Source organism: Medicago sativa, chromosome 2 (genome assembly GCF_051527215.1).
Source record: "Medicago sativa cultivar Bolivia chromosome 2, Bolivia_mono, whole genome shotgun sequence".
In the NCBI taxonomy this organism is placed as follows: domain Eukaryota; kingdom Viridiplantae; phylum Streptophyta; class Magnoliopsida; order Fabales; family Fabaceae; genus Medicago; species Medicago sativa.
Genome location: NC_140750.1, coordinates 69,319,256 through 69,346,301, shown reverse-complemented (window position 1 = coordinate 69,346,301; position 27,046 = coordinate 69,319,256). Strand labels below are relative to the sequence as shown.

At 35.8% G+C, this 27,046-nt stretch overlaps 1 protein-coding gene across 2 annotated transcripts; it reads right to left on the bottom strand.

The window, feature by feature from the left end:
* Positions 1 to 16,693: 16,693 nt before the first annotated feature.
* Positions 16,694 to 26,660, bottom strand: RAD5 (DNA/RNA helicase protein). Of its 2 annotated transcripts, none has more exons than XR_015027440.1 (20): positions 25,940 to 26,660; positions 25,643 to 25,776; positions 25,373 to 25,508; positions 25,145 to 25,198; positions 24,935 to 25,060; positions 24,693 to 24,844; positions 24,517 to 24,601; positions 24,146 to 24,424; positions 23,863 to 24,009; positions 23,610 to 23,765; positions 22,556 to 22,623; positions 21,734 to 21,856; positions 21,561 to 21,660; positions 21,335 to 21,447; positions 20,105 to 20,379; positions 19,755 to 19,955; positions 19,107 to 19,200; positions 18,932 to 19,003; positions 18,018 to 18,116; positions 16,694 to 17,574 (listed from the first exon to the last, which is right to left on the bottom strand). XR_015027440.1 is itself a non-coding variant. In XM_085746094.1 (20 exons), the coding sequence occupies exons 1-20, from the start codon at positions 26,441 to 26,443 to the stop codon at positions 17,452 to 17,454; spliced, it is 3,045 nt and encodes a 1,014-aa protein (XP_085602220.1). In that variant the 5' UTR covers positions 26,444 to 26,660; the 3' UTR covers positions 16,694 to 17,451. The 2 variants fall into 2 exon arrangements, 1 of the variants encoding a protein (XP_085602220.1); XM_085746094.1 differs by having other exon boundaries at positions 20,101 to 20,379.
* Positions 26,661 to 27,046: the final 386 nt, after the last annotated feature.

Below are 27,046 nucleotides of genomic sequence, written 5' to 3'. Positions count from 1 at the left end.
TTCTTTGAAATTTTAGCCACACATATACCAAATATCTGGATCCACCCTTGCTTGCTTTATATATATTGGGAGAAATAATTGTTGGAATTGTTAATTGTTTATTATTTATTTTTAAAGTTTTATTATTATTTATTATATATTAATCATTTTCCTTTGAAAGAGTCATGCACGTTTTTTTAGTTGTATTTCGGGCTGTGGAAGGCGAAGATGCAAGCAGTCTTAATTCAACCAAGGTGTGCAGAGGCATTAAGGGTGAGGCTGCTTTTTCAGCTGCCATGTCACAAGCTGACAAGACCGAGATGTTGCACAAGGCTAGAAGTGTCATTGTCCTGTGCATCAAAGATAAAGTTTTGAGTAGCATTCTGGGGTTGTAAAGCTAGAGGTAAAAAAGCCTACTGGATAACTTAGTGTAGTTGGATGCAAGGTTAAGGATCAGACTTGGAAGCTTGAGGGACTGCCAAGGATGGTTAGATGCAATGGAGGTAGTGTCTAGATGAATGTTTAAGCGGGGCTTAAACTTGATCGGTTTTGTCTTGAAGAGTAGTTCAAGACAAAGGTTAAGGAGAAAGGTGGTTGATAGTTAAAGTACATCATCATCAATTTAAAGGCAAGATGAAGAATTGTTCAAAAGTACCTTAAAATATGTTTTTTGTCATTCTACCATTTTGTGCCTAGGCGTAGGATTTTGCAGGAGACCTGCTGGAGGAATGTTTTGGGGTTGTTTTGCGCAGATCGTTCATTCAAGTTACTCACTATAATAAAACAAATAAGTGTGGCTTTACACTCTCTTTTTAACACTAACAATTGAAATTTATATAAGATCTACCATTTGGAATATAAGTCTCACATAAATTTTTGTTAATAGTAAAGAAATTTATCACCGGTCACTGTAACTCCACAAGTTCCCTTTGCACAACAATGACGACCATAAGAATGCATACACGAGCACAAATTATAAGATATGAGAGAAAAATTATGGGCTTTACATATATACAGATATGAGAATAAGTATTATTATTATTATTATTATTATTATTATTATTATTATTATTATTATTATTATTATTATTATTATTATTATTATTATTATTATTATTATTATTATTATTATTATTATTATTATTATAGGAGCAACCCATATCCACAAAATCACTAGTTATATTTCCTTTGCACTTTCCAAAGCCAGTCTAGTCACCGTTAGTTTGCAAAGGCAGGCTAGTGTCATTTGCATTCCCATAATTAATAAACTGGTTGCTTACTAAGGAGCACTTGGAAGAAATAGCTGCAGTTGACTTGTTATCAGGATTTGGGCAACTCATGTCAGATTGGAGGTTAATAGTCGAAACAACAGAATCCAAACCATATTCTGCTTTCCCATGCTAACACTTTTATGGTCATTTTCATCAATCTTTGAACTCTCTGAGTTTAGATGTGTTCTGTTTGGAACACATAGGTGTGAAGAGCTTTCTAAAATATTCCAGTATTGTAGCATTGCCACGCAAATACCGGAGTACAGAGGTCTATGTTGCTCAGAAGCACAAAGCACTTGAATAACTTTACGAATGTCATTTTGATTGTAGTACTTATGACAAAACTTGGCGTTGTTGACATTTAGCCTGCAATCGTAAATGACATTACGTTAAAACCTCAAAATTAGTAAGTGCAGCTACATCGAAAATAATTGCCAAAAGTAAAAAGAATAAGAGAGCAAAACCAAAGCGCAAATTTAAGTCTAAGGGAAGAAAATATAATTGGACTCTGGATTTCATTAACTTCCAAGTAAAGCACATTTATCCGGCATAACAAAATGAAGGAGTTAAAGAAACACAACATATTTTCAACATACACAAGTAAGTGGTCGCAAGTACCCATGAAAAGCTGCTCGTACAAATCATTTCCAAATGTTTCGGCCCCTTTAAGAGATGTTCCAAATGGTGCACGTGGAACATCTCTTAAAGGGGCTGAAACATTTGGAAATGATTTGTGTGGGTACTTACGCCACTTACTTGTGTAAGTCCAAAATCTGTTGTGTTTCTTTAACTCCTTCATTTGTTATGTCAAATAAATGTGCTTTACTTGGAAGTTAATGAAATTCAGAGTCCAGTTATATTTTCTTCCCTTAGAGTTAAATCTGCACTTTGATTTCGTTCTCTTATTCTTTTTACTTTTGGTCACTAATTTTGAGGTTTTAATGTAATGTCATTTACGATTGGAGGCTAAATGTCAACAGCGTCGAGTTTTGTCATAATGTACTACAATCAGAATGACGTTAATAAAGCTATTCTAGTGCTTTATGATTATGTGCAACAAAGACCTTTGTACTCTGGTATTTGCATGGCGATGTTACAATACTGGAATATTCTAGAAAGCTCTTCACACCCATGTGTTCCAAACGGAACACATCAAAACCCAGAGAGTGCAAAGATAGATGAAGATAACCATAAAGGTGTTAACTTGGGGAAAGCAGAATATGGTCTGAATTTTGTTGTTTCGACGATTAACCACTGATATGAGTTGCCCAAATCCTGATAACAATTCAACTGCAGGTATTTCTTCTAAGTGCTCCTTGGTAAGCAACCAATTTATTAATGGTTTAATTACTGTTTTGGCCCTCTAAGTATCTAAATGTTGTGATTTTGGCCCCCTAAGTATTAAATGTTGTGATTTTGGCCCCCAAATAAAATAACTCTTTCTAAGCCCTCTATGTTTACCCCTTTTTGCAGTTTTGGCCCCCCAGACCAATTTTGACCCAGTCAACACACGTATGTAATTTTTTATTTTTTTATTATTTTTTATTTTTTATTAATTTTTTTAATTTTTTTATTTTATTTTTTAATTATTTTTGTATTTTAAAAATAAATAAAAATTATTATTTTATTTTTTATTTTTTATTTTTTTAATTAACGCATTTATACATGGCATTTTTATTTTTTTAAAATTAAAAATTACACGTGTGGCATCCATGTGTGCGCCATGTGTGTGTTGATTGAGTCAAAATTGGGCTAGGGGCTAAAATTGGAAAAGGGGGTAAACATAGAGGGCTCAAAAAGAGTTATTTTTTCAGGGGGCCAAAATCACAACATTTAGATACTTAGGGGGCCAAAACAGTAATTAAGCCTTTATTAATTATGGAATGCAAATGACACTAGTCTGCCTTTGCAAACTAATGGTGACCAGACTGACTTTGGAAAGTGCAAAGGAAATATCACTAGTGATGCAATCAATTTAAACCAACAGAATACACCCACTTAAATTTAGATTAAGATTAATCCTTCACCTCACAAATGGTGACATCTGATAAACCACTTAATTATCTGCTTTATATTAGAATTTTAGGCATAGTTTCATATATTTTGTGTTATAATTATTTAGATAATTACCTATTTTTATTTTATTTTGTAGAATATAAAAAATAAAAAAAAAACTAAAAAAGTGAAAAAGCCATCAAACACCTACTCTTTCTCTCTAATATTACTACAAAAATTTGAATTTTTCGACAAGGGACGGATTAAATATGAATTTTTAACGCGCCTAAAACTAAAGACACCAAAACATCAAAACATCGACCTAAAAATTGAATTTTGAGCTGTTTTTTTGCAGCCACCTCTATAAAAATACATATAGAGGATCTGAAAATTTACGTAGTATTACGACTAAGCCTCAATTTATTTTGAATTTTTTACTGAAACGTGTAAACTCGCAATATTTTTTCAATTGTGCGTCTAGAAAAGTTATATAGAGGTTGAGTTTTTTCATCATTTTTTGTACACATGTTAAGGACATAAAAAAACATTTTACACAAAAAAATTAGAATTTTTCTACAACGGATGGATTAAATATGAATTTTTAATGCGCCAAAAACTCAAGAAACCAAAACATCAAAACGTTGACCTAGAAATTGAATTTTGAGCTGTTTTTTGCAGACAACTCTATAAAAATACATATAGAGGGTCTGTAAAGTTTCGTAAAATTCCAAATAAATTTAGATTTATTTTGATTTTTCGACCGAAATGCGTAAAATCACAACTGAAACTGCACTGAAGTGTAGTAAAGCCAGCTGCAGTTAACTGCAGCTAGAGCCAGCGATAGTTAACTGCTGCTGGATTTGCGAGCGGTAGTTAACTATCGTTGGGGGTAATTTGGTGGTCATTTACTTGTGTTTTTAGAAAGTTATTAATGTGAGCAATTTTCTTTGTCTATTTGCAAAAGAGATGGAAAAGAGAAAAAAGAAGTGTTGGGCGGTTTACTCTTATATAAACACACAAAGAAGCAGAATTGTGAAAGCCATAAAGGAGCACACAAATCTAGGGGGAATTGCAACTTGAAGAGACACTACAGACGAGAGAAGGGATCGAACACAACACTTCAGAGAGAAGAGAAGAGCATGGAGTAGAGATTGAAGCTTAAATTTGTCATCTTTTGTTGGTTATTTCTTATTCTTAATTTCGTGAATTATATCTCTATTTTAGTGTTCTTCATGATTATAAATAGCTAAATATTTTCTAGGGTCTAGGTGGATCTTGCAACTTAAGAGACTTTGTAATGTTCTAGTTTATTAATTTGAATTTCAGTTTTTATTCTAATCAAGTTTGTTCTATTGATTTTATCACATAATTAGGAAGAATCAAACCTTTGCAAGTTAACAATCAGTTAATTGATCAGCGATCGTACTGTTGGTGGATCTATAGGACAATTTAGACTAGAATTGTTGCATCATCAAACCTTGATTTTAGTCTTCCAATCATTCAACCTTTTTACACTTTGTGCTTTTCTTGAATTTGAACTCTTTGGATGATCAAACAAAGTGTTAATTTAGGAAAAAGAATATTAATCATAAATGACCAAACGGATTAATAGTTTTAGTAAAGGGATTGGTGATTGAATAAAAATAGGAATTTAATTAGAACTAGACATAAAGGAATCAAAATTGCAAGTGAAACCGCAACCCTAGACCTCTCTCTGTTGGTTTGCATCTTCACACTCTTATCCTTCTTCGTTGTTACTTTTTACTTGGTTACCGAAACTATTCTACTACTTGTTCATCTAAATAATAAATTAATCTTAATTAGTTTGGTACTTGTTAATTAATCCATGTGGATACAATAATCTTTTATACTACTTCTAAGATAGAGTACACTTGCTCTAAGTGTGTTTTTAGTGCAACAACATCCCAAATAAAATTTTATAAGCAGCAAATATTTATAAAACAAAATTTCACTCAAAGCAGTATAATACACATCAGAATTTATATACACCCAGAGTATTGCACATAAAACTATAGAATCCAATCACAAACATCATCAACTATTTAATCTAACAACAACTATTGAATCATATAAAGAAGTTAAAATCACCACCAAAAAAATATAAAGTTAAAATAAAGAAGAAGAAAAAAGAGGAAACTTAGCTATATTGACTTTGTGTTGAAATTTTGTAGTAGAAGTAGGCCTGGGCATAAGATGGTTCTGGATGGGGTTCGGGTTCAAAATCCGGAACCAACCAAACTGACGGGCTGCAAACACCACTCCACTGCCATCCATTTTCAGCTTTAGCTTTTGCGGGCGGCGGTTCCGTCGAGTTGCGGGTCAGACAGGTGGTTTCATTCGGGTTACAACCCAGATCTAGAAAATCTCAAGTCATACAAGAAAAAAATATCAAGTTACAATACAGTGTATATCTATATAGAAGAAATTCAAGTTTATGTGCATGAAGATAGATCAGGTGTAGATACAAACATTTCATCATGTTCCAGAAATTACAAGGGGGAAGGGAAGAATCCTTTATGCTGGTTTGGCCTTTTAGTGTATTGTTGAGTAAATAAAAGTGAATAGAAGGGAACCACCACACAAAACAATCATGATTAATAAGCAGTGAACTAGAGAGGAGGGAGAAACAGCCGCAGCTTGAAGAATGAAACTAGGGTTTGGGAGTTGGTGATTTTAGTATTTATTTATACTAAAGGTTGATTGTGTTGGGTTGGGTTGAAAAATGCTGAACTTATTTGGGCCTAACAAGGTTGGCCCATACATTTACAAGACACATGCTATCCTAATTCCTAACATACGGGTTGGTTGCAGTTTTCAACAGTGGTAATTTCCAAACCCGGAATCGACCGCCCAAAACCATCTTAAACCTCTTCTTCATCCCGCGGTAACGCCCAACCCATTTTGACCCGCCCGCTGCTCCTTATAAGGCTTTTTATAAGACTGGTAACACATGGATTTTTTTTTTAATTAAAAAAATAGCGTTTAAGATGGACTAGTGATGGATTTTTTTTCTTTGGGAAGCAATTGTATTTGTTATTATTATTCTTGATTTTATTAATTTGAGATTTTACTTAATTTGCAGTTTTAAATATGTTTCTCTTTAGTCGTATTCTTTGGATAGTAGGTTATTTGTGATTTTTCTTAATTCGTAGTTTTAAATTTGTTTCTATTTTTTCGCATTTTTTGGGTAGAAGGTTTTTAATTGGTATTACTGACTTTCCTTAATTCTTGATTTTACTTAATTTAAAGATTTAAATTTGTTTCTCTCTAATCATGTTCTCTTTAGTTATCTTGTATTTCCTTTAGGTAGCAGGTATATTTGTAATTGGTATTATTTGCCGGTTGTCTCTTAATTGGTCCAACATTGTACCTTTTGGTACTTGTATCTCTTGTACATATCATCTATTATATTTGATTTGTTATTTTTAAAGAATTTAATAGAGATAAAAATTAAGAAAAGAGCGATTGATAAAAGTAAAATTTAATTCAAATCTTTTCATGTTCTTTCTTTTTATATAGATTATATAGATATATAGATACAACTTTTAAAATAATTTTTATTAATTTCTTTGGAACAATGAAGTAGTCGTAGATCTCTCAACAAAAAAAAAGGTAGTCGTAGATTTTGACACATTAAGAAAATCCAAATTGGATTGCTAATGTTAAACTTTAACAAAAAAAACATGAGAGAGAGGTGATCGTTCGCGGTACCGCCACGAGCAATCACGCCGACGCTCCTTTTCGCTGGAGGTGAGGTCCATTCAGGAGGAAGGGATCCATAAATTGGGTGGGATGGGGATGATTGGCATGATGTGAGACAGCTATGTGGGAAAGCGGTGCGACAGGATGATCGCAGTTGGGACAGACAGCTAGAGCAGCAGCGGCACGGAGATAGGAATGGTTATGACAACGGACAATCTAGGTTTAGGGTTCTGGTAGGCTCGCGGGGGGATGACTGGCGCATGGAGGAAGGTTGCATGGTGGTGCACTCACGGCATGCCGACTCCAAACCACAACATCGACAGCAAATCAGGTCGCGATCAGTTGATGAGGACTTTGATCAGCCGCGCGATGTTTCGGTTGGAAGGAAGGAGGCTTCAGGGAATTCTCAGTACAAACGGTTCGTTACTTTTTACTTTACAAATTTTCCGACTCAATTAGCAAATTTCTATTTGAGGAAAGGTTTTGAGGTTTTTGGAATGCTTGAGGAAGTGTTTGTTCCTAGTAGACGAAATGTGCATGGGAGCTCTATGGCTTTGTACAGTTTTCCAAGGTTAAAGATGTTGGTACGTTATTAAAAGTTGTGAATGTTGTTTGCTTTGGTCACTTTCGTGTTAGGGCTAAAGTGGCTAGGTTTGACCTTAATGTTGCTCTTGAGGGGAAAAGGGATCGGGATGGGGAGGGAGTACGAGAGGTGGGGAGAGAGGATGTTGGGAGGAAGGCGAAGGTTGTCGTGGGTGTGGATGGAAGTAGTAGGAAGACGAATGTGGGTGAGGGAGAAAAAGCGTGAGCATGGATGTGCATGGAGTGGGGGGAGGACGTAAGGAGGTTGTTTTGAGTGAGGGGGAGAAGGGTAAAGTGGGGGAGGTGAGGGTGGGTGAGGTGGTCGTTAAGGTGAGGTAGGTTAAGGTGAAGGGGGGATGTGGTAGGGGTGATCCAGTGTTGAAAGAGGGAAACGCGGTGGACGTGGTGAGGGAGAAGGGAGATGGTCGGGTTCGTGTTGTTCAGCAACAGCAGCCAGTAGTTCACAGGTTGGTTAGGATGTATAGATCCAGTGGAGACGATTTGAAACGGGCACGTTCACGTGTGATAGCTTCAGTGGTCAATGGTGATACGATTCCGCTCGTACATAATAGAATTGAAGATGCTAGGTTTACTGACTTAGAAATCATTCCAATGGGAGCCGATAAAGTTTTTATGCAGAGTTTATCACATAAGGATATTTTAACAATGTTAGGGGAAGCAAAGGAATTTTTTGACCATTTTTTCTCTAACATTGCGAGAAGGGACAAGAAGGAGGTGCCTTTTAAAAGAGGGGCTTGGTTAAGATTGTATGGTATTCCGCTTCATGCATGGAATGAAATTTTTTTTGAACTATGCGTTATGGATTGTGGGAGTTACCTACGCACGGATATTGTGTCTTTGGATAGAGACAGATTTGATTATGCATGGATGTTGATTGTGATTCCCTCTTTGGAGATTGTTAATCTTGTAGACACATTATTGATAGATAGTGAGATGATGGAGATAAAGATTGTTGAGGAATGGGGGTTCAATATTGGAGAGGATGCGTGTCTTTTTGAAGAAGTTGATGGTTTGAATTCTCAGTCTGATCATGAGGATGTTCCTGTTGATCCGAAAACTTGCAACAATGTGGATAACATGATTGATAAGATCGTTGATGATCTAGCGGATGAGGAATTACTTGTTTTGAACAGGTCCAAGGGCGAAGATCATGTTGTGATGAATTCTGAAACTGCGGCACCAATTGAATTGCATGATAATGGGTCGTAACATTCAGGTGAAGTGGGAGTTGCACAGGTGGCATCGCATACTGCTTCTTCTACACCGTGTGCAGTGTCGCGTGCTGAAAGCGTTAATCAAAATATTGTGGCAGATGATGGTGGTGCTGCACCCAATGGTGTGGCACGGCCCTCGGATGTTTGTCCTAAGGTGGATGAGCATGTGAAGAAAGTCATGAATGCGGTTGAGGTGACCCGGCATGTGCGCATGAGTTCTTTCCCTACATGGGCGGAGAGATCTATGGTATCGGGGCCGTGGAGCATGGATTGATTAAATCATCATAATCACGGTGATGCGGGTGTTATTTTTTCATCAAAAAAGATTAAAAATTTGAGGAATGTCATTGATAATCAGAAACAAAATGGGGTCTCTAGTGCTAAGCGTAGAAAATTTGGTGGCACACTTCGTCATTCGGTTCATACTCTGAAAAAGGTGGCGTTGTTACCTAGCAAGGATCGTTCTGCAATGTTACATGATTTGAAAAAGATAGTCCGTAAGCGGCAAGGGTCTGACCGTGTCCATCGAGCGGTGGAAGCAGTGCCTAAAGGTGACTCTGATGAGGCCTCTTCTTCAGATTTTGTTAATAATGACTAGAAGCACTGGGTGGTTTTGCATGGAAATGAGGAGGTTGCAGTGGAGGATGTGTGGGGGATAGGGAAGGCTATTGGTGTTAAATTTGATGGGGAAAATCATAATATGTTTAGTGTACTTTCTAGAGCAGGGAAAGGTAAGAGTGTGTCAAAAAATAGGGAAGAGGAGGAGGGAGTGGCTTCGGCTGGTGGGGGGTGCTAGTAGGTGGAATGGGAGGTGGAGGGGTGAGGGTGTGGTCGATGAAGATTGTATCTTGGAATGTCAGGGGCTTGGGTGGGTTAGAGGAGAGGAAGGAGATTTGGGAATTGGCCAGGGAGAAATTATCGTTTGTTGTGTGTATTCAAGAAACTAAGCTCCAGTCTTGTGATGATTTTTTGTGTTCTTTGGTTTGGGGGCCTGCCTCGCATGCCTATTCTTATTGTCCGTCTATTGGGGCGTCGGGGGCTAGTTGATGGTGTGGGATACTTCTGAAGTGGAGGTGTGGGCATCTGTCAGCGGCGACCATTTTTTGATGATACATGGCAGGTTCATTAAATCAAATGAGGAGTTTTATTTGTTCAATGTGTATGCCTCTTGTGATTATAGAGCAAAATTGGTGTTCCGGTCTTCTTTATCGGCACGGTTAGAATTAATAGGCAGCCAAAAAGTGTGTGTTGTGAGGATTTCAATGCGGTGTGATGTAGGGAGGAACGTCGTTCTGTTAGGGGTGGTCACATGTCTGATGATTTTGTCCACTTTAATCAGTTCATTGATGATAACTTTTTGGTTTATTTACCTTTGTGTGATCGTAAGTTTACTTGGTTCAAGGTTGACTGGAGTTCAATGAGTCAATTAGATAGATTTTTGATTTCTGAGGCGTGGTGTTTGTCGTGGCCTAATTGGAAGCCTAGGCCTACTCGATAGTTGAAATGTTGGCAGGATACACCTGGCTACAAACAATTTATTTGTGACAAGTGAAATTCCTTTCAGATTTACAGGTTGGGGCAGCTTCGTCCTAAAAGAAAAGTTGAAATTAATTAAATCGACACTGAAGGAATGGCATGTGTCACATACACATAATTTACCTGCGAAGATTGCTTCGCTTAAAGTCAGACAGGCCGCTCTTGACTGCAAAGGGGAGGAGGAGGAGTTGTCAGAAGACGAGTATGGGGAACTGCATGGTATTATGTCGGACATTCATTCTTTGTCCCGCCTTAATACTAGTATTTGTTGGCAACCGTCGAGGTTAAATTGGCTGCGTGATGGTGATGCTAATTCAAAGTATTTCCTATTCTGTTTTGGCTAGTCGGAGACACCGTAATTCGCTGTGTTCAATTGTTGTGGATGGTGTTTCAGTGGAGGGCGTGCAGCCTGTTCGAAATGTTGTTTGTTCTCATTTCGCGAATCATTTTCGTGCGCAAAGAGTGGCTCGGCCAGGTATTGGGCACTTGCAATTCCGTCGGTTGTCTTGTATGGAAGGGGGCGGTTTAATCAAGCCCTTTTCTGTCGATGAATTTAAGGCGGCTGTGTGGACTGCGACAGTTTTAAGAGTCCAGGTCCGGATGCCTTCAATCTTGGTTTCATCAAGGATTTTTGGGTCGAGATGAAGGATGATATATGGTACCAAATCTCTTCACACATTGCAACACTTGAAACCTGTTTCAAAATTATATGGCTAAAATTTGCAACTTATCTGAACCAAATTTTTAAGCTGGACTTCCACTTCTACGTTTTCTAAGGATATATGCTAACAGAAGAATTTCATGATTTAAAGTTTTGAAGAATAAAAGTGGCCTAAGACTAACTAGATACAAATATATTACCATCCCTATTACCAGACACAATGTAAATGGCCAATATACAGTAGAGCCTATATCCTGTGTGTGGTCATGATTCCCTAACTAGGGTTATATAAGTTTTTCTTACAATATTAAAGATTTCAAATTAATGGTTGAACCTATTAAACAGAGCCAAAATATTTGATATTAATTCAACATATGAGTTCAATAGTATGATCAAAACTTGGAAAATAATAGTTTTCAATTTGCAAAAATAAGCCTTCAATATATCTAAGTATGTCTAATTATATCTCCATGACGCTCAACAAAAAATTAAATCTCCACGACAATTGTAAGACACAAAGTGAAGTGGCAAGCATCGGAAAGTCCAATTCCATTGGCAATATCCGAACCGAATAATTTCTCATCGAAATCGAACAATTCATAAACTTCGGGTATGAGCCTCTGTGCTAGTTGGTCAAGTGATTCAGACGTAAAGTCTTAGTGGAACAAAATAGACTTAATCCAATCTTGACCCTCATGGAAGAACCTTTTGCAGCTGACTTCTTGATAAGTGTGGAGTAAAGTGTTAACGCGCGTAATTGAGTTAGAATCAACTGAATGTGAAAGAACATTGATGTGAAATTTTAACCGATCATTGGGCGTGAGCTCTGGGCGCTGAACCTCTAGATTTTAGTTCATGCTTCAAAGATATTCATATTGCTCTTGGTATTGTGCAAACAATCCATAATTGTAATGTGCTGGATCTGAACATTGTGATGAATAAAATATAAGATATGTTATATGTGCATATATATGGGATGCATAAAAGAAAATTATTTACAATTGTATACATTAAAATAATGAATCTAATTCCTTAGATAATATACCATGTTTTATACTCGTCAATAGTTACTACCATAATCACAAACGTGATAACTTTTTCTTAAAATTCTAATTCTTATGAAACATACCTGATTGTGTAGAGAATGAAGAAAAGCATTGAAAGATACAAAATCTGCATATTCAAGGTTCTGAAGAAAGTTCATCCTGACATTGGTGTTTCGATAAATCTATTAAAATAATGAACAATTTTATGAATGATATATTTGAGATACTCGCTTAGGAATTGTTGAGGCTCGCGGGGTATAATAAGAAGCCGACAATTAGGTACTTGTCAACTGTCAATTGTTGATGTATTAAATTTTCAAAAATGGAAAGAGAGCCTTGCTTTGCAGGTCAAACAGTGAACTGTTTAAGCAGCATAAAATCTAATTTTCAGGGGACAATTAGGTACTTGTCAACTGTCAATTGTTCTGATCCAACAAAAAAGTAAAATTTGTTGTTGTCAACTACGCAATAGTGCTCTAGCGGTTTGTCTAAACACCGCTACTCTATAAAAGTATAGCCACAATATATCTACTATTTCACAACACTGGTAAAATTTACATAAGTTTCCTGACTGGGATGAATTAGACGCCAAATTTATCAAACTACTTCATTATTGCAGCAACCATGATAGTATGTAACACAAATCCATATATTACCAGCCAACATCATACATAAACCTAAATCCAATAAACCTAAATCACATATCATTATTATTTATTACATGTCACTTCATATTTCCATGTTTGTCTATATATGCATTCAATTAATGTTTCAGTAATTGACTTCATCATTCACCACAGAACACAAATATTGATATTTGCACCTACAAAAGCATTTTGTTTCATGTTCTAGAATATGTGTTTATTTTAATCACACATGTATATGTCAGTCCCTAATGGACATCTGGTATACACCATAGATTAATGTTAAGGAATGTTTATTGTATACATATGAAGTGAAGCTGATATGAATAAAACTATTTATGTAGCATTTAGTCTTCTACTCACAGTTTCACCTTTTGGTAACCATGCATTAGTTTTACTCGTGATTGATGATTTGTTTGGCTATAGTGAAATCGGATAATTCTATTAGTTTAAAGCCATGCATACCTCCAGCATGGATCATAGGGTCACATTACTAGAGCAAGATTTGCAAGTTACCTGAACCACATCTATACTAACAACAGAATTGCATGCTATGTCAATATTAGTCCAAATTTCATGCAATCTCTGCCAAATAACAAACAATCAAGTTATATTTAAATTATAATATTTCTTAGAAAAAACTATCAGAAATATATTCACTGTATAATTTCCTGGATTAAATTCCTAAAAACAACTAAAACAAAAGGAAACAATTACAGCTTTTGGAATATAATTTCCTGGATTCATGTTCCCATCTGCAGCTGGTGGGGTTTTTGGCAAAATGCGACTCGTTTGTCCTTCTACCGACATTTTAGAAGCTTCTTCTTTAATAACCTTTTTCGAATCTGAATTACCATCTTGAGTAGCAGCAGAAGATTCTCCAGCAGATGGGGGAATTAAATAAAGTCTCACATTGTTAATCGAACTACTCATTCCATAAATTAAATATGATTTGCTTACATCAACAGGGCCGGCCGCTATTGGGGAATTAACAGGGATATTTCCAGAAGTCTTCCCCTTATCGTCGGTCAACATAAAGGAGCACATTGCATTTTCACGACAATGCAACCATCGTCACCAACGAGACATGATCCAGATAAAGAGAGTACCTGAAATTCTCCCTGCATATAGGAAGTTGAAATAAACAAATAAATACACACACAGATTATGAAGAAAAAGAGCTTTTAATATAGTATACTGTATATTATAAGATAAGATGCAAAATTTAATCAGATTTGGACCATTGATTACCTGGCACATGGAGGGACCATTTGGAGTATTAAGAGCACCCTTTTTTGATACAGATCCGGTCCCAGAAATTATGCAAACAGATCGACTATAACAGGATGCTATGTTGGGGTAAATGCTTGTAATGTGATGAAAAGCAAGTGAATTATGAAAACAAATGAAAGAGAGAAAACTGGGAAAAGAGAGAAATAAGTGGAAAAGTGATTATTGAAAGTTCGTGTTTATTCAACTTAAGTAACTCACTGATTTTGCATCACACTATACCTCTTATGTACACAATGCTAAGAAATTTCAACAAACTAACCAACTAAAAGAGATAACTTGCAATACAAGTTATCAACAACTATTAAGAATTATTTCATTTATTCAAATCCAAACATGCTAGTGCAGATAAAACGTCCGCCACATCCTGCAAAATAATAAAATTCCAAAACCATAGTAACAATATATTGATGAAATATAAAGTTGCATCTGAAATGTGAAGATTGGTTAATTTATGCTATACCTTGCCAGCTTCCAAATGTAATGTTAATTTCCCCACAGAATAAGAACCAGAAGGGTGTCCTTTTCTTTTCTTGGAAGAAGTTTCTGCAGAAGTTGTTTCAGTTTCGGAAGGTCCATCTTTTCTCTTCTTGGATTGCAATGTTGAAGAATCACTACTAGTGCTGCCTTCATTCATCGCTACATCGTCATCACCACCCTCTTTCTGATGATGATCAGTAGTTGAACTGATCATCTTTGCAGCTGCCTTGTTCTTATAATCCTCCTCCATTTTTGCGCCACCGGCTTCATTCATTGCTACATCATCTTTCTGATCAGTAGTGGAACTGATCATCCTTTTCCCCTTGTTTTTATCATCCTCCTTCATTTTTAGGCCTCAAGAACAACTTAATCTATAATTTTCAAGAAACACTATGGAATGCAAACAGTAGATATATGAAAGAAGATTTAGCTAAGAAGGAACTATGTAACTAACTGGTTATAACTTTCCTCAAAACAAAAACAAAAAAACTAACTGCTTCTTGGTTATAACTAACTGCTTCTAACTAATCAAATACCATAACTAAAAAGTTCCAACTGATCAATAATTGATAACCATTTCAAAAAATTTAAGTTCTTATTTCTGTTGGTTTCAAAAATTATTTACTAACAATAGAAATATGCATATCCACGTTCTGATTTATGAGGGAATATTTTTTTAGGGTAACATCTAATACCATTTGTCACTTTAGAGTTTTAAAAGAATAAAATGTAGAGCATTATCAATTTTGGGAATTATTTTGAAAATATTAATGGATCTTAAATTTTGGAATTTATATGGCAATAGGAGTCACGTCGCATTACTAGAGTAAACACTTCATCATGCAAATGTTGATAGAGTTATATTACTAGAGAAAATATACTTAATACATTCTTCTGCTTGGTTATAATAACCTCCTTGGGCAACTCTTGAACATACAAATTTCATTCCTGTTTTGTGAAAAATTCTTGTATTTTTACAGAAAATTAAAATAAATAATGATTGTCTTCTTATAAAAAAATGAACTTACTATTTCAATATCCAATCGAAATATTTTTGAAAAATAAATTCACAGAAGTTATTATAAATATAAAGCGGATCTTAAAAAGTATTGTAAGACTAATGTTGACAGTATCTGATACTTCCTGCAGCTGGATCAGATGTTAGCCGCTCAATTCGCCAATTTAGTTTTATTATGTTGAACATTTGCCAATTTTCCTCTCAAAAAAACATTTGCCAATTTTCTGAACCTGAATTACCGGTCTCTGGTAACACTGGATCAGTATTTGGTGGCTCAGTCTCATTCTGATGCTCCTCCAATAAAGATAGCTTCTTCTTTTTTATGCTACAATTAAGAAGAATAAATTTGGATTTTCTCAACTCCTGCGTATATACTCTTGACACTTATGTTATGAAAGTGAAAATTGCCAAGAAACTATGGAATTTCAAACATCTGTAGTATTAACACAACTAAGAAGAAAATGTGACTAACTGAAAATGGGGAACATCAGTAGTGTAAGAAATTTAGTTTTAGTGGTTTTTAATTTTTTATTTTTGGGAAACTATTGTTTCTACTTGGTCAATTTCAAAGTCAAATCCACCCATTGGATTCCTGCTTCACACAAAATCAATAGAGGACTATCGATTTCAAATCAAGACTATTTTATAATTTAAATCTCAGGGCACTAACATGCTAAAACCATATGGAGTAAATAAGATATTATGCACTCATATATATATAATATAGAATAGAATCACTTAACAAGTAGTCCATCATTAAAAAAAAAAAAAAAAAATTAGTGAAGGTTTAAATGTACAATACTTGACATTTTCTTATAAACTATGTAATTTAAGGACAAATTACTCTAAATTATGATTATTTAGAGTAATTTTTTCATTCAAGTATTTCTTTAATACAAACGTGACAAATATTTTGGTACAAAGATTCCCTACCATTTTCAAATGAGGAAAGTTAATCGATTACAGGTAAATTTCAAGCAGGTTACAGTTATGGAACAGCTATTCGCATATAGTTGAAGGGATTGTAGCTTGTGATGGTGATTCAACGGCAGTTGTGTGGTAAGTAGGAGTGGCACAGCAGAGGTATGTCAGTGCAACAAAGGGACTAGAGAATAGGGGAAAGAGATGGTGGCACAATCTAGTTTATAAAACATGATAAGACCGTATTATTTCCACGGAATATTTATGAAGCCACTCGTAACCATACAGAGTAAGGAAACATGCACGCGTATATATCTGATAAAAAATTGAAACTGGATGTGTAAATCATAAACTATTACAAAAATATCAAAAGCACAGACAAACGACACAACTGTTGCATCTGATGCCACTATGGCAAATGGTACAAGAGAACATACTATAAATGTACAGTCGAATTTATGTTCACCATGACTAGATCGTTCAGACTATTGTACAGTTAATACAAAACAAGTGAACCCTAATTACAATCTATTGTTTGAATGAAGGTTAGAAGGGGAAGAGGAGAGGGGGAATGACCCGAGATTTTTAATGTACGGGAAAAACGGATGACCTCTTCTTATCCTCCTTCAAAGCTCAAAAATTCCTCCCCACCAAGTTAATGAATTACATAGGTACATACACAAAACAAGATCTATGTTGAAAATATATTTAATAATCTATCCCTTCCCTTTTATATGACAATGATCAGCCCCTTCCTTCGGCTTTATTTTCAAGTCCCATATAGAAGAAGATGGAAGTTCTCCTTATCCCCTCTCGATGGAAGTAAGTAAACCACATATAGAAGATGAGTACCCCCCTTCAAATCCTTCCCTTTCCAAAACTTGACCTGTCCCAATGGAGGTTGCAAGTCAAGGGACAACTCCCTGGCTCACGTGCCATCTAAGAAGTAGCACTTCCATCTTACGAGTCACCACTACCCACCATACACAAGCACTTGAGAAGAAAGCCACGTGTTGCGAAATGATGAAGGAGCACCTGTGAGCAAACAATGTTTTCACTACCTCACTGGTCTAAGTAAAGAGCATCTTCAACTCCTCAATCCGTGCAGATCGAACTTCCTGATCAGTCAAGGCACCAGAAATCATTCGTTGTTTGCGTGCTTGCACTGCCTCCATTCTCTGCTCCACTGACCCCTGCAATGTGAAACATTAGAATAAATGTCATATTCGAATCAATAAAGTCACATCATTTGGCGATATGCATGCACCAAACAGACATGCTAACAACCACGCATAACTATCCATACATATTAACTTGCTTGACCTTGACAAATCTCATAAATCAGACTCATAATTAAGCAAGCATCGCCCTCATTAAAATTTTAGTACTCCAATTAAACAAATTATAGATGAAATATTCACGTGAGAAAAGAAAATTTTCAGCTCAGTTGATGGCTTTGTTACCCAAACTTCACTAGTTCACTACCAAATTTCTTGTACCTAGTGAAGCAATTAACAAGGCCCAATTTTAAGTTCATAATAATAAAACAAATGTCAAATATATGTATGATTTCCCAAAAATAAAACAAATGTTAAATATATGTATGATTTCCCAAAATTGGGGATATTAAATGTACCTTCACAATAAACCGTTTGATGGCCACCTTCTTTGTTTGTCCAATGCGATGAATACGCATAACAGCTTGTTCCTCAACAGCTGGATTCCACCATGGGTCCTATTCACATTGGCAAACTATCTATATCAAAATTACTTCAAAAAAAAAAAAAAAAACTTTCCCAATATCAATAATAATGCCGCATCTGTTAGGTTGGTTATTCATTAACATATTCTGCTGCAACTTGGCTTGTTAAAAAAAAAACATATTCTGCTGCAACTTTCTGAATCCTTAACACTCCTATTTAAGATTCATTGCTCCTCCCTATAAATTGCATAGATTAAATTTCTTAATCTATAAAATATATACTAAAACAACTAACTATTTGGAATACCAAAACTGTAAATTTATATAGAAATCAGTAAAAGTATTGTGGATATAATAACTTAAATTTGCGTTGTTACATTAATTTATCTCCCAGCTTCAAATTAATCAAAGATCCATATTTAGATTTCAGTTTTTTTGAGGCAGTGTTTCTAAGTATCAACTGAAACCTTGTTAGAAAATCTCAAAAGAATCCTATTGAAAATAAGGTTAGGATCCATGTATTTACTTTATTATATATATAGGATCGGCATATCGTATCATATCATATCGTGAAAATAAGAACCGTATCATATCATATCGTGTAAATAAGAACCGTATCATATCATATCGTGTAAATAAGAACAGAATATCCTGTAATTATTATTGTATTAATTGCTTTGATGGCTATATAAAGAGAGCTCATTGTGTAGTTGAAACACATGGTCTCACCATATGTCCTATTTTTTCTCATTCAACAAACTCAAATACTTCATTTGCCCTGTGTTAGAAAACCTGAAGCTAGACAAATACATATCAGTTTAAGCAACACAAAACTGATAAGCACCTACCATGACAAAAGCATTGGAAGCTGCTGTTAGATTTATACCAACTCCACCAGCTTTAAGTGACATCAACAACACCTGGTGCAAGGAATAACTGGTGATGGTTATTAATAGTCAAAGCATTGAAACAGTTCGCTACACTGATGAGGTAACAGATAAACATGAGGAAATATGTTAAGACCTGTATGTCGCTGTCTTCTGAGAATTGTTTGATTACTTTTTCTCGCTGCTGCAGATTCAATGTCCCATCAAGACGAACAAATGAAATTTTATTCCTGAACATAGATGATAACACAAAGATAATGATTAATTAACCTCTGGTATCATTGTTCTTGGAAATTGGGTTAAGCCAAATTCAACCTTACAAAACCGGCTTAAAAGGTGAGGTCTGTCCAAGATTTACAAACACTACATGGGTCATATCTCTAGTCAATGTGGGAATAAATCCACCCCTTCACACCCAACACAATGAAGGCAATGCCGCAATTAAGCGGCTACAGGCGGACCGCAATGAAGGCGGAATTTCCAACAATTGTTTATTGTCAAAGTGAATCAAAAAAGAAACCTGAACACGTAATCATAGTTTTAAAAACTGGACCAGACCACCCTGATCTGCAAACCAGACCGATGGTTAAGCATGATGCAGAAAGGAACAGTTAAAGCACGTCACAAGATCACAGCAATCGTTAAAGCTGATATCAACTTCAAAGGAATGATTAAAACGCAATGTAGAAAAAAAATCATGACTGTCTATGGGAACAGCTCATTTCAAGATTTCACATTCACTCAAATTCTCAAAAAAAACGAATAAACCAGCAAAGAATCTTACCGATTAAAGGGAATCTGCAAGAGGTCTAGAAAAGCAGTCCACTGGCTGAAAACAATGCTCTTAGATCCTGATGAGCGAAGATTTTCAAGTTCGTTCATAAGACCAGTTACCTTGCATGACTCTACCCAATTCTTCTCAATATCAATCTGAAATCGACTCTCGGTAGGGGCAGTGATAAGATCCTGCTTGCTGACAGTTTTCCTGTCAAAAACAATAATCTTAGGATTAGGAGTTTGCATAATAACCAAATTAATTTGAACTACTGCAATAAAAACAGTCCTAAACTTCCGTTAGTCCAAGTTAAAGAAAAGCTATCCAAAATTATAACAGGTTAACCTGAAAATACCTACAAACAGGACATAAACCAGAGGTAGAATTTCGCCAACTTGCCAAGAGGCATTCCCGGCAAAGGCGGTGAGCACAGGGCGTCAACACTGAATCTTCAAATGCTTCAAGACATATTGGACACTCTCCCTGCTCCCCTTTACGTAGCTCTTCCACAACTTCTTGAACATAAGCTCGTGAGAGTGCATCTTTTACTTCACCTTCTGAAGCATTACAGGTTCCTCTAAGGAAGCGCTTGGCTAGTTTGTTTAGGTCAGCAAATTCTTGAGTATCACCACGACTAAAAAAACAAATTGCCGTCATGACAAAAAGTTAAGGCTTAGTAAGACAACAATTAAATGATGCAAGGAACAAAGAAAACATCATCACAAGAGTGCTCTTAAATCACATTATGTTAAACAAAGTCCCTAAGAAACATCAAAAGTGAAACATCATCAAGCAAGACTAAAAAAACCATTTGATGAAATGATGAACCATTCCCTAAATAGTATCTGATGCAAGCAAACACCTCATACAAACATCTTGGCTATGTATATCTTTGTGTTCAAGAAAGAAAAGTGTGAGATGAGTCATGAGCCAACAGCCCAAATAAAATATTGCAAATACTTTTAGTTTTAGACAACTTAATGATGCAAAATCAAATAACTCTGATAATTTGATTAGCACCAAATAATTTGATTTTTCAGTAATTTCCCTCTTTAATGTTCTTCAATTTCAAAAAGTAAGATTTTGCTGAAGTGAGAAAGAAGATTGACAGTTAGATCAATATGACAAGGTGCTTCCCAGCTATCACTTTTGCTTTTCAGCCTCCCTGATGGTACCATCATTCAGCATTTCATCATTATTTTATAATTCTGATATCTTATCAGTTTGATTAGTGCTGAAGTTCACTATAAATTCTCTCAAATTCAATTTTGAAGCTGTAACTACCATACAGTATATTTCAGAGCTCAATGTTTATTTATAAAAAAATTAGGTTTCTTACTGAGAATGTTCCTGAATTTTCTCCTAAAATGAAAAACAAAACAAACCTGACTAAAATCACCTCAGATTAGCTTATGAATTGCACTATGTTGGTCAGAACAAGTTAGAAAGTAAGAGCATGTCAGATACGTTCATGAACTGTTTCTTAAAGCCAATTGACCAGACCAGATGCTTACAGTTGCAACAATTTACACTGGCAACACATTTTCACCATAACAGTCAAGGGTATAACAGAAATATAAGATCCGCACCTCATTACAAGAAATGGATGGTCACAACATTGCCGAAGACGTAAAAGCAGCTCTAGTATTGAAGCATAATTATGAAGAACGCGTCCTTGCTCAACAAACTGGTCAAATTTTACCTGCATAACGTTCACCAACAAGTTTGATCAGTGTGAACTTTTGCAGTGCCAAAAGAGTAGTGTAAAAAAATTTAATATAGATTAGAATTAACAATTTTTAATAAAAAAAAAACCTTAGATCTTTTGAATAGGGCCTCATAAAAGTCCTTTTCAGCTTCTGTAGGTTCACAGTAAATTATCTGCATATCGGCAGGAGGGAGAACTAGTATAGGCCTACAACAAATAATATGTTAGCAGAATATAGTAGATGTTAAAAACAACACAAGTGCTTAACCAGTTCACTAACTTTCCCTCTCGATCTGTGCTATGTTTGGTTCTCCTCAACATGATAGGCTTCAAAATGGACTGAACTAATTTCAATCCTCTCTCATCACCACCCTCAAATGGTTTCTGAATAAGCTTGTTCCACCTGGATCAAACAAGACAAATCTTCAGAGTCCAGCTTTCCAGCCACTCATTTAAGATAATCAAAGTAACAGAGTATAAGTAAGTGATTTGCATTGGATGACTATACTAAGCATTCATAACATCCAGCACGGTTTCATACTCCAGTTATGTTGAGCAAATTTAACTGGAAAACATATATTTTCATAAAAATCCAATCAAATCATAAGGTGCTGATATCTTCAGTTTTGCCAACGGATTTGGATCCTCTACAGAAGCTGTGGAGACTGCTAGAGCTAATGAAAGAATATTTCTCTCTCAAGACCTAACAGTCCCTACAGGTGCTGCAGGGGATCCACGCACGTAGTCTTAATTGCAAGCTTATAATTCACACTAAGAATTTCATGCACAAATCTTGTTACTGCATTTTTTTTATAAGCAAGTTTCTTGGTGCTTAAATTTGTTTCAATCCTCAGAAGGAAATATTTGAAGGCTAAAACTTCCCTAGAATGCAAGAAAAATTATAATCTAAATTATGTTATATAAATAGAATCCGAAGTTTGGTTTAAACATATATTACCAAAAAATTCATAATTATACATCAAAGCCTAGAATTCACCTTCCAAAAATAATGACAGATGAGGAAGCACGGGAAAAATATTGGATTTTGGACATAAATCAATTAGAGTTAAAATAGCCAGCACTAAGAAGAATGTAATTTTACCAGGCCCAATGACCCCAAGGCTCTATTCTCAGAAAGCGGAGAAGACTGTAAACATCCTCAAGGTTGTTCTGTAGAAAGAAGAAAAAAAATGACTCAATGTCGGAACGCATAAAAACTATATGATTATAAATCCTGTCGTGAGACTCATGATCAAAAAATAAGTGAACTAAAATTCAATACAAATACAAATAGGATTGCAAGAAAACTCTGAAGACATACAGATAGAATCAAAGGGTAAAGGAGAAAAAGAATACAAATAGGAACCCTTCATGAATCCTCTGATCAGTGTAACCAGAGTATGAACAAGGCAGTGGAAGAATAAAGAGCACCATTCCCTCCTCTAGACTGAAACAGCTTCTAAGCACTAAGAAAGTTCCCCCCTTTCTCTTATTTATGGGTAGCATGAATTTGCAATTGAATAGTAGTTCTTTCCTTCTCTCTAATCCCACCCCTAACATTCATCCTCTAAACTATTGGGTGTCCATCAATACTCGTTTGGAAGTCAATAAATAATCACAGCTGATATTTTTCAACTTTCCATAAGAAGAAAAAATACCAAATCCATGTTTCGAATCAAAAAAAGAAAAACAACAAAGTTTAGCCAAACACATTAAGGGTTTGACACCATTGCATGACAAACTAAATGTTCTCATACTTAACTGTAATGCCCAACTTGCAACGCTGGGATATAACATAAATACTAAATGAAAGTGTAACAGAATAAAAATGCAAGATTTGAATATAACCGCAATTCAGAGCATGAACCAGAAAACCACCGTCAATTATCATAATTTATACTGAGAATATCATAAACAGATTATAATTATACAGCCCAGAGATGGAAACCATAAGAAACTGTCGAAGTAACTAAAGATTTGTAAGTTTAATCATACAACATAACCCTAGCATTAATTGAAAATTCCTGGTATATCGAGTTCATGCTTCACATAGTGGTCTTCTGTAAAAGTTGGATGAAATTTCTTATCCTGGACTTAATCCGTACATACAAAAATGGATATCGTATAAAAGTAAGACTTGTAATATGATTATTCACCTGGATTGGAGTCCCAGTAAGACACCAGCGATTGTCAGCAATTAAAGCAGAGGCAGCCATAGAAACTTGGCTTTTAGAAGATTTTATAGTATGTGCCTCATCAAGAACCACTCTGAACCAACGAATTGAGAAGAGTCCACCATTATTCTCTCCATTCTGTACGTAAGAGGATAGAAAGATGCATTGGTTGATAAGAGTTATGAAATGAAGCAAATAGGCAGAGAACTGTAAGAGTAAACAGGTTTGCAACTACCTCACTGGAAAAATCGGAGGCCAAAATCCCGTATGTAGTAATTACAACATCACATTGAGCTAGACTTTTTGCATCTTTGGGCCTACCTTGTCCATAATGAACATATAAAGACAGAGTCCCGGGGTGCACATGAGTTTCGATCTCTGCCTGGAGAAATCATCAAATGTTCAGAACTGGAAAGAAAGCATTTGAACTACTCTATATATCCCGCATTTGAATACAAATGTAATACAAACTTTAAGTAAAGAAATACAGTAACCAAATAGTCACATCATGTTAATACCTTCCACTGCCCAAGAAGAGTCATAGGACATATTATCAAGTTGCCACCGCTTGTTAGAGAAGTGTTTTTCTTCGTCGATTTATCAAAACCAGTAAATTTGGTTGTCTTCTTTGGAACCTTTGAAAGATTGGGAATTGTATCAGTGTCACTAACTTCACCACCTTCAATAAATGACTGAGCGATAGGTTGACTGCCTAATGATCCACCCTTTCCTGAATGGGCAACGAGAAGTGATATGGTCATGATGGTCTTTCCAAGCCCCATAGCATCTGCTAAAATCTTCAATTTCACAAAAAATAATACATTAAAAACATTGAAATATATGTGAAAACAACAAAAACTTTCAGGGTTAGCAAGTTAAAAAAACATACCCCTCCTCTGGCCATTTGAAGGGTGCTAGGAAATTCTGTTGTGGCTTCACCAGAAAATGCATTCAAATAAACGACAAGCTCCCTCCTAAAAAGTACAAGCACAACTACTTAATCAGAACCATTCATTGGTTTTTTTTTTTTTCTACTGTGTGTGTCAAATAACCACAGACACATACTTGTCAGCCAAGCGATATGCCTCCCAACATGGATGAAGGGTTGTTGCAGTCTCATCCCTTGCACGTCCCTTCTCCATCTGAACCATCCAATGAAGAGCCTGTTTTTGATAGGGTCGCAGTTCACAGAGAAGATTTGCAGGGGGGTCCATTTCCTAAACAAAATTTCAGGTTAGTCATCGATCATTATATCATTTATAAGCATAATATATATAGAACACAATGTTATTCTTAGAATACAGCACCTCTAACTCTGAACTTGATGCAACACCAACAATGTTGTCAAGATCAAATTCAGAAACAGAATCCTCGTCTTCATTCTCGTGACCATTTTGAGAAGGACGCTCAGACTTGGCATGTAGTGATGTGGCCTGAAGAGAAAATTCCTTCTGTTAAATAAATCAACCATGCTAGTGAAGATGTGGTTTAAAGCAATTATATCCGTAACATTTTACCGTTTGACTAAAAGGACGCTTGTTGGAATAGAAATCGCCAGGAGTTAACTCTGCCTAAAAAACAAGCAATGATGCAAGTCAATATTCTAGTAAAGTTGAGACTAACAAGTGAGTCACTGAATTAACTCCACAGGCAGCAAGAAGACACAACAATTTAGACTGAACATAACAGAGATATAAAAGAAACCCAAGAAAATTAAAAACAAGTAACACTGAACCAACAACCACCTTCTTGAAAGGGCTTAGGCCAAGCAATCGAAACAGGGCTGGAAGAGGATGAAACACGGATTCATCTGTCGAATTTGTAGCATCCTTAAGAGAAACCTGATGATGCTTAACAAACATTGACCTATTGATGAAGACACTGAAATGAAACAGACACGACTTAAATATTTACCATCACACCAAATTAACCATAAAATCATAGAATTTCACAAACAAATCCTTCAACAAAACATCGAGCAAATTCAAATAGCTTGTCACATTAAGCATATATACCTGATTGACAAATTGATAGAATCCATGATGCCCAACACATTAGGCGCAAATTCACATTTCCCTTCAACTCTAACCTTATTATCCCGCACCAACGGCAATAAACATCGAGCCCATTCATTTGGTATTCTACCAATCTACCGGGAAAAAAAAAACACATCAAATTAATTCACAAATTGAATTTTTCAGTGCTCTCTGAGCCTTGAGGTCTGTCGTGACTCTGGTGAGTCTTCGCCACCAAATCACAATTGAATTTAAAAAAAAAAAAAACAATTACCATTTTGCATTAATCAAAATTACCTCCCAATCTTGTTCATTAGAAAATCTCACTATCTCAGAACAAGTTGCTGCTGCTCGACCGAAACCCTTCCCTGGAGACGGCGAAACAGAAACCTTTTTAGCCGGAAATTTGAAAATCACTTTCTCACCGGATTTTATACTCCTCCCTTTACACGTAGACAACCCCGCCACTTCACCGGAACCGACAAACCACCAATCTTTGGATTCCAATTCGACGGAGCATTTAGTATTTTCTGCATTAGCGTTGCTCTTGGAGGTGGCAGTGACAGCGCGTGGGGTGACGGCGCGTGGGGTTGAATTCGGAGGAGAAACTCGTTGAGTGTTGGAAGCGCGTGGAGTGGATTTTGGAGGAGAAACTCGTTGAGTGTCGAAGATGATGTTGATGGCGGCAGTGACGTCATTTTTGGCCAAGTGTAGGGCTCTGATGATTTCCATGTCGGTGAATTCGGAACCGACGATGGATCGGACGGTGGAGAGATTGGGGTCGGTGACCTTGCTCCCCATTGAAACCCTAACCCTAAAAATTTCTTAGTTTTTTTTTTTTTTGAATTAAAAAAAATATATCTTAGTTTAGCGTGAGAGGGTTTGAAGATTGGGAAAAGGAAGATGAAAATTCAAAATTCGTATAAATCGTAAATTACGAAAGAGGCGCGGCGACGAGGAGCGTTACATGGCGGGAGTAGGCACGTGACTATTTATTTTCCCTTCCCGCCATATATCTAATTCATTCATTACTTTCTTGTTTTTTATTCAAGAGGTCTAAGTCAAACAAAGTTTTTTTTTTTTATTTTTAAGAAAGTCAAACAGTTTTTTCTTTAGCAAAATAACTTCAAGTTCAAATATTATGAGTAATCACATCAATAATTAGCTAAAAATAAATGAACTCTTCTCCAAGAATATGTTCATAATAAATCATCTATGATCATGAAATATCCAAAAAAACGCATGGGATTTCCATCGAAACTTGACAAGGGATATAAACTTATTTTGGTGTATATGTGGTGATTTTAATGATGTATTGTTTGAGCATGAGAAGGTGGGTGCGAAGGATGGAGTAGGTTGGCTAATTAACGGGTTTCAACAAGTGGTGACAAACTCAAGTTTAAC